At 46.3% G+C, this 9,005-nt stretch overlaps 1 protein-coding gene across 1 annotated transcript in view; it reads left to right on the forward strand.

Moving 5' to 3' along the window:
• Window positions 1–9,005, forward strand: part of SLC5A11 (solute carrier family 5 member 11) — a 58,283-nt gene that overhangs the window by 43,041 nt on the left and 6,237 nt on the right. Inside the window, exons 11-13 of the mRNA XM_017534426.2 lie at window positions 2,542–2,677; window positions 5,993–6,100; window positions 6,363–6,513. Coding sequence (XP_017389915.2) covers window positions 2,542–2,677; window positions 5,993–6,100; window positions 6,363–6,513 — 395 coding nt within the window. The remainder of the gene's footprint in view (window positions 1–2,541; window positions 2,678–5,992; window positions 6,101–6,362; window positions 6,514–9,005) is intronic.

Below are 9,005 nucleotides of genomic sequence, written 5' to 3' on the forward strand. Positions count from 1 at the left end.
CCTCAGCCTCCTGAGTAGCCGGGACTACAGGCACGCACCACCATGCCCAGCTAATTTTTTGTATTTTCAGTAGAGACGGGGTTTCACCATGTTGACCAGGATGGTCTCGATCTCTTGACCTCATGATCCACCCGCCTCGGCCTCCCAAAGTGCTGGGATTACAGGCTTGAGCCACCCCGCCCGGCCCCAACATTTTTACTTTTTAACTTAACTACTATTATTTAATTTGGTGTAAAGTTTTTCTTTAAAGGGTGTGGTTTTACATGCTTAGCTTTTAATTGCTTTTTAACTAATTTGTGAACTAACTGTAATTTTTTTTCCCTTTGGAGGTTACTGTTTTACTTAAATTGGATTTTAAAAGAGTTACCTTAGAGATAACACAGTAGTTATTATTCGAATTTAAATTTTACTGAAACCTTAGCAGAGAATTACAATTTTGGATGTCACTTGTTTACAAAGAACACACAGAATTTTACTGTGGGACACCCATGGAACCAGAGGCTGCAGCGACGGGTCCCAGGATGGCAGCCGTGCCGGCCCCGCCCAGCGGCTGCTTGTTGCTTGCACCCTTTTGCTGGCGTTTCGCTTGTGCTGCTCACTTCCCGCACCCGGGCAGCATTTGCTGGCCTTGGGCTGAGCCTATTGGCTTGGATGCTGCTGCTGGAGCAGCAAGTTTCACTTTTGAAACGGCCTCTAATTCCTCTAATGGAGGAATGTCAAGTGGTTCTGGCAACTCCTTGATAAAATACTGAGGAGGGGCTGACAGACGGACTCCTTCTTTTTCCTCATTTATTTTTTCTTTTCTCTTAACTGGGTTGTCTTTAATTTCCTCATGCCAGTTATAGTCTCGTTCTTCCCCAGCTCCTTCTTGATAAAGCAATGAAAGTCAAAGAAAGCAACAGAAGAACGGAGTAAGAAAGCACAGACTCATTGAACACAATGGACAGAGCAAGTGGCTAGTACTAATTTTAACTCCTCCTCTTTTTAAGAGGTGCTTCACTAAGTGTGAATAAGTAACATCCTTGCTTTCAGCTTGTCCCATTGTTACCCTGGTATCCTTCTGAGTGCCCGACTCACCTGTAGAGCTGATCAGTTTCGTCCTTGGGAGTCCTCTGTCCGTCGTTCCTCCTCTTTACCACGCTCAGGTGTGCCTTCACCAAAATTCTTGAGCCCCCACAGTTGGGAGCCAGAATGTAGGGAGCCAGCCCCCATACCCCACCCATGGGTACCCCGAGTTCAGTGGCAAAAAAGGAATGAGAAAAAGACAGCTTAAGAATGAAAGTGGGACCAGGGACCATCACTTGTAATGGAGGCAGTGAAGGCCCTGAGCTTAGGTTCCCCACAGTATTTATTGGTTACAATCACTGAGCAGTCATCAGATGGTGGGGTGAAGGTGAGGTGGTAGTGGGGAGGGGGTGGCCTGACGGTGGAGCAATCTTTGTTGAACAGGAATTGGGCTTGTCATTCTAAAGATTGCTAGCAGTGGCGGCTCTGTGGGAAACTGAAAAGCAGAAGCATGTGGTTATCTATAGACTGCATTCTAGGTGCAGTTGGAGGGAGTGAATCTCACAGGGAGACTACAAGTCTGGTGACTTTGTATTGCTACAAAAGGGGTTTTAAGTCCTTGAGCAGGTAAAGTACTGTAACAGAGTCAAGGTCACTCTGCACCTGGAACATGAAGGCTTAGGGAAGTTTGCCTCCCCAGAGGCCTGACGCAGTTTGCCGCGGTTCATTGTTCCCAGTCCTTGTAACCATGTTATGTGGGCACTCCGTAAGCCCTTCCTCCATTGCTGTTTCCCTCAACAACCTGGCCTCCTTTGCCTTTTTAAGGAAGAAGTTCTATGGAGAGCTGTGGTTGGATTGCCTTGGGAATGTGCTTTTCCTTAATGGATCATGGTAGCCAGAGAGGTGGAATAACTCTGTGGAGAACTCTAATTGGCCAAGCGTAACCCATGGATAAAGGAGTAGGGAGGGAACGGGGTGGGTGTCATAGCTACCCGAATTAGACCACAGGAACTCAGCATAGGAAAGACATGTTTCCTCAAAGAGGAGCTTGGCAAACCAAGATCCTAAGTCTCCTGCACCTACCAAGAGACTATACACAGCCTGTTTGCCTTAAGAAAAAGTCTCTTAATACAATTCGTTCTCACACTGCTGATAAAGACCTACCTGAGACTGGGAAATTTATAAAGGAAAGAGGTTTAATGGACTCACAATTCCACATGGCTGGGGAGGCCTCACAATCATGGCAGAAGAGCAAAGAGGAGTAAGTCACGTCTTACATGGATGGCAGCAGGGAAAGAGAGAATGAGAGCCAAGCAAAAGGAATTTCCCCTCTTAAAACCATCACATCTCCTGAGACATATTCACTACCATGATAACAGTATGGGGGAACTGCCCCCATGATTAAATTATCTCCCACCCCATCTCTCCCGCAACCTGTGGGAATTATGGGAACTACAATTCAAGATGAGATTTGGGTGGGGACACAGCCAAACCATATCGGCATTCCCAGTTTCCAACCCTCTTGCTCTTTTCCAGGTGATTGTCCAGCGGACTCTGGCTGCCAAGAACCTGTCCCATGCCAAAGGAGGTGCTCTGATGGCCGCGTACCTGAAAGTGCTGCCCCTCTTCATAATGGTGTTCCCTGGGATGGCCAGCCGCATCCTCTTCCCAGGTGAGAACACAGTCGGGGGAAGAGGTCATCAGTATGTGAGCCTCAGATCCTGTGAATTGTTCTAAACCTATTATTAGAAGCCTCAAGAGAATGGGACTACAGTCTTTTCTGTCTTTTAAGACAGTCTAATTCTGTCATTCAGGTTAAAGTGCAGTGGTGCAGTCATAGCTCACTGTAACTTTGAACTACTGGGCTTAAGCAATCCTCCCACCTCAGCCTCTTGAGTGGCTGCAGCTGCAGGTTTGCATCACATGCCTGGCTAATTTTTTTAAAAAGTAGAGATGCAGTCTTGCTATGTTGCCCAGGCTGGTCTTGAACTGGCCTCAAGCAATCCTCCTGCCTTGGTCTCTCAAAGTGCTGAGATTGCAGGTATGAGCCAACATGCCCAGTCCTTTTTTGTTGTTATTTGCATTTTTTTAAAGACAGGGTCTCACTTTGTCACCCAGGCTGGAGTACAGTGACATGATCATAGTTCACTGCAGCCTCAGACTCCTGAGCTGAAGGGATCCTTTCAATTCAGCCTCCCAAGTAGCTGAGACTACAGACATACACTACTATACCTGGCTATTTTTTTTTTAAGTTTTTGTAAAGACAGAGTCTCACTATGTTCCCCAGACTGATCTCTAACTCCTGGCCTCAAGTGGCCCTCCTGCCTTGGCCTCCGTAAATTCTGGGATTGCAGGCATGAGCCACCACGCCTGGCCACAGAGTCCTTTCCTAGTGATGAGATCTCTATCTAGGCATCTAGTGACTCTACGCTGTTTCTCAACATTGGTTCAACAGGCAAGTTCTATAGGTATCCTAGGCCAAATTGAGTGGAGACTCAACTGGGATCTTGCCTCAACTATATATTTTGGAAACCACTAAGTTAAGGTCTTGTGGTTCCAGAGCAGTTCCCCGAACTGCCTCCATGATCCAGTCACCTCCCTCCCTCGACTCACTTTGAGACGGGATTTGGGTGGGGACACAGAGCCGAACCGTATCAGGATATACGCCCAGTAGCAGGATTGCTGGATCATATGGTCGTTCTACTCTTAGTTTTTTGAGGAACCTCCATACAGTTTTCGATACTAGCTGTAGTAATTTACATCTCTACCAACGATGTATGAGAGTTCCCTTCTTCACATCTTCACCAGCACTTATTAGGTTTTGTCCTTTTGATGATTCCCATTCTAACTAGGGTGAGATGAGATTTTGATTCGCATTTCCTTGATGATTCGTGATGTTAAGCATGTTTTCCTATGTCTGTGCCAGCCACCTGTTTATTAACAAGTCCACTAGAAGATTGAGAACCTCAGGCCTAAAGTGCTCCTAAACCCCAGGGCCAAGCACTCTGCCTCCCTATTTGCACTTCTCTCTCCATGGTGGCTCCACCAGCTCCCTCCTAAATCTTCAACTGGGTCCACAGCTGCCTAAAAGTATGTTCTGATCCTGAGTTCTTGTGAGCCTGGAAAAAACCCTCTTCCACTAAGTCCATCTGAAAACTGGCACGTTTCATTTTTTAATTAAACTTTAAGTTCTGAAATACATGTGCAGAAAGCGCAGGTTTGTTACATAGGTATACTGTGCCATGGTGGTTTGCCGCACCCATCAACCCGTCATCTAGGTTTTAAGCCCCGCATGCATTAGGTATTTGTCCTAATGCTCTCCTTCCCCTTGCCCTCCACCCCCCGACAGACCCCAGTGTGTGATGTTCCACTCTCTGTGTCTATGTGTTCTCATTGTTCGACTCCCGCTTATGAGTGAGAATATGTGGTGTTTAGTTTTCTGTTCCTGTGTTAATCTGAAGAGAATAATGGTTTCCAGCTTCATCCATGAGAAATGGCACATATTTTAAAATAAACTTTATATGGAAATTAAAAGAGAAGCAAAACAACCATCAAGACACAATCCCATCACTTTGGGAAGCCAAGGCGGGAGGAACACTTGAGGCCAGGAGTTTGAGACCAGCCTGGGCAACATGATGAAACCCCATCTCTACTAAAAAGAAAAAAAAAGTAGTTGGGTGTGGTAGCGTGTCTGTAATACCAGCTACAGGCTGGGAGGCTGAGGCAGGAGAATCAGTTAACTCGGAGGCAGAGGTTTCAGTGAGCTGAGATTGTACCACTGCACTCTAGTCTGGGCTCAAGAAAAAATAAAAAATAAAAATTAATTAAAAGAAAAAGAAAATAGCTGGGTGTGGTGATACATATCTGTAATTCCAGCTACTCAGGACGCTAAGGCAAGAGAATCACTCGAGCCTGGGAAGCTGGGATTGCAGTAAGCCAAGGTCGCACCACTGAACTCCAGCCTGAGCGACAGAGCAAGACCCTGTCTCAAAAAACCAACAAACAACAAAGAACCACACATACACACACACACACACACACACACACACAGTCTAGAAATGCAGTATTTACAAAGCCAATCTTCTCTACTTGAGCTTTGGAATAAACTAAGTGTTTGCCTCTTGGCCATAATACTTACTAGCAATATAGTCTGGAGAAGCAATTTAACCTCTGGGCCTCAGTTTACCTGTCTTTAAGATAGGGATAATACCAGCATCTTCCCCGTAGAGCTGTGAAAATTAAATGAGGCGTATGTACAAAGCTTGCTGCAGGCCCTGAATCGCAGTGAAGCTTCAGTTAATGTTGGGTTTGTGGAAGAAAGGGGTTTTGTGTTAAGTTTGGATTTGACTGGGCTAGAGGCATCTTATTTCAGACATCGGTGGGTGTGAAGCATTCTAACTTCTCCGTATAGAAATGATTCATTAACCCAGGACAGGTAAGCAGCTGTTACTGAACAGTGAGTTAATGATCATGGGTAGATGACTTGAGGTCAGGAGTTCAAGACCAGCCTGGCCAACATGACAAAACCCCATCTATCTCTACAAAAAATACAAAAATTAGCCGGGTTTGGTGGTGTGTGCCTGTAATCCCAGCTTCTCGGGAGGCTGAGGCAGGAATATCACTTGAACCCAGGAGGTGGAGGTTGCAGTGAGCCTGGGGCGACAGAGCAAGAGGCTCTGTCTCAAAAAAAAGAAAAAAAAAAAGACACTATTGTAAGACTGGCTACTAGGTGTCCCAGCTTTATCTGGATTATGATAACAATAGTTGAAGTTTTTCCAGCACTTCCTGTAAAGTCATGTTATTAGCCTAGTTTTACAACTTAAGTACAGCTTAAGTAACAAGGTCACAGCTTACAAAGTCTAGACTCTCTTTTGTTTCATTGAGCTATAAACTTCTATATAATAAACCTATGTCCGTCCCCATGTTGCCTGGGCCTGAGTCTGTGGGGTCCTGGCTGCTCAGCTCTGGGCTTGTGTTTCCTCCGTAGATCAAGTGGCTTGTGCAGATCCAGAGATCTGCCAGAAGGTCTGCAGCAACCCCTCAGGCTGTTCTGACATCGCGTATCCCAAACTCGTGCTGGAACTCCTGCCCACAGGTAATGTCCTCTCGCCCCTGAATCAAGTCCCCTGGAGCACCCAGAGAGGAGATGACAGGCTGGGCTCTGATCTAACGCAGGGTCAAAAAGGAAGGGCTGGGGGGAGGAACAGGCTCTAGGCTCCCCAAGAAAGGCTAAGTCCTGCAGGAAGCTCTGCCCCGCCATCCTCCCCGAGGTTCTGCCTCCTCCAGTTGAGCCCACTGGGATCGGCTGCTTTGGCAGAAAAGGACCAAGGCCCATGACCTCCCTTCCGCACCCCCAGGGCTCCGTGGGCTGATGATGGCTGTGATGGTGGCGGCTCTCATGTCCTCCCTCACCTCCATCTTTAACAGTGCCAGCACCATCTTCACCATGGACCTCTGGAATCACCTCCGGCCTCGGGCATCTGAGAAGGAGCTCATGATTGTGGGCAGGTAAGTCCCCACTGGGTGGGGCCGGGGCAGGGGGAAGAGAGAGCTGAGCCCACCCAGAGGCAAAGTCCAGGTCCAGCCAGCAACTTATCCAGGCCTAAGAGCATTAGGACTCCACGTGCAAGACATTCATTCATTCAGATGTTCAACGAGCACCTACTGTGGACCAGGCACTGGGCAGATAACCATGAGAGGGCTCAGTTCTTGCCTTCACGGAGCTAGGGAAAGAGGAGAATAAGCAAATAATTATAACTCGCTGAGCGCAGTGGCTCACATCTGTAATCCCAGCACTTTGGGAGGCTGAGAGGGGTGGATCACTTGAGGTCAGGAGTTCAAGACCAGCCCGGCCAATATAGTGAAACCCCGTCTCTACTAAAACTACAGAAACTAGCTGTGCTGGCTCACGCCTGTAATCCCAGCTACTCAGGAGGCTGAGGCAGGAGAATTGCTTGAATCTAGAGGCGATTTGTGTACTGGAGGCACGTCACTGCACTCCAGTACACAAAAAAACAAATAATTACAACCCAGTGGCAGGTATGACAGGGGAGTCAGGAGACCTGGAGAGGCGGAGGAGGAACACCCAACCTGGATTGGGAGCTGAGGGATGCATAGGAGTTAGCCAGGTAAGAGGGAGAAAGGTGTTTTGGGGATTGGGGGAAAGGTTTCTGCAAAGTCCTAATGGCTAATGGGAGGAACTAAAATGACTGAGATGAATGGCACGTAAATATTATGGAAAACATATGCAAATAAACACCTTGGGGCTCAGTCACTCAGGAAGATGCACCTTGAGGCTGTCTCCACCTTGGGTTAGGAAAAACGTTCTTTGATGTGACACCGAAACACAATTCAGAAAAAAAAAAAGGCCAGGCGGATGGTTCACGCCTACAATCCCAGCACATTAGTGGGGCGCAGGTGGGGGGATTGCTTGAGGCCAAGAGTTTGAGATCAGCCTGGGCAACATAGCAAGATCCCATCTCAACATAAAAATAAAAAAATAGCCAAGTATGCTGGCGTGTGCTTATAGTCTCAGCTATTCGGGAGGCTGAGGTGGGAGGATCGCTTGATCCCAGGAGTTCAAGGCTGTAATGAGCTGTGATCACACCACTGTACTCCAGCCCGGACAACCTTGCCTCGCCTCTAAAACAACAACAAAAAAGATACATTGAACTTCATCAAAACTTAAAACATTTCCACTTCAAAAGATACCGTCAAGAAAATGAAAGGAAATGCCAAAAATGGGGAAAAAAAGATTTGCAAGCTACATACCTGACAAATTAGGACTTGCAGAATATATGAAGAACTCTTAAACATAATAAGACCACCAACCAAAAGACTGCACTAGGCATGTCACCAAGGAAAATACATAAATGGCTAATAAGTGGATGGATAGATGTCCAACATCATTAGTCAGGGAAACACAAATTAGAACTACACCACTTCACAGCCACTAGGATGGCTACCATAAAAAAGAGAGAGAAGGAAATGGAGAAACTGGAATTCTCCTACACTGCAGGTAAGAACATAAAATGCTTCAACTGTTCAAGTTGGGCAGTTTCTTTCTTTCTCTTTCTTTCCCCGCCTGCCTGCCTGCCTTCCTTCCTTCCTTCCTTCCTTCTTTTTTTTTTTTTCTTTCTTTCTTTTTCTTCCCCCCCTCCTCTCTCTCTCTCCTCTCTCTCTCTCTCTCTTTCTTTTATAGCGTCTAGTTCTTGTCACCCAGGCTGGAGTGCAATGGTGTGATCTTGGCTCACTGCAAACTCTGCCTCCCAGGTTCAAGCAATTCTCCTGCCTCAGCCTTCTGAGTAGCTGAGATTACAGGTGCCTACCGCCATGCCCAGCTAATTTTTGTATTTTTAGTAGAAACGTGGTTTCACCATGTTGACCAAGCTGGTCTCGAACTCCTGACTTCAAGTGATTCACCTGCCTCAGCCTCCCAAAGTGCTGGGATTACAGGTGTGAGCCACTGTGCCTGGCCAGGAAGTTTCTTAAGAAGTTAAATATAAGCTTATCATGTAACTCAGCAACTGCATTCCTAGAAATCAAAACATGTCTACACAAAGACTTGTACACAAATGTTCATAGAAACACTGTTCACACCAGACATGGTGGCTCATGCTTGTAATCCCAGCACTTTGGGAGGCTGAGGTGGGAGGATCGTTTGAGCCCAGGAGCTTGAAATCAGCATGGGCAACATAGTGAGACCCCATCTTTATAAAAAAATGTTTTAAACAGGAAACACTATTCATAAGAGCCGAAAAGTAGAAACAATCCAAATGTCCACTGAATGGCAAAAAACAATGGCATATCCATGACAATGGAATACTTTTCAATAATAAAAGGGAATGAAATACCAACACATCTTACAACATGGATAAACCTCGAACATTATGCTTAGTGAAAGAATCAGATGCAAAAGACCACATATTATATAATTCTCTATATGTGAAATTTTCAGAGTAGTCAAGCCCACAGAGACAAAAAGTATATTAGCTGTTTCA

This window comes from Cebus imitator, unplaced genomic scaffold (genome assembly GCF_001604975.1).
Source record: "Cebus imitator isolate Cc_AM_T3 unplaced genomic scaffold, Cebus_imitator-1.0 Scaffold85, whole genome shotgun sequence".
NCBI lineage: Eukaryota > Metazoa > Chordata > Mammalia > Primates > Cebidae > Cebus > Cebus imitator.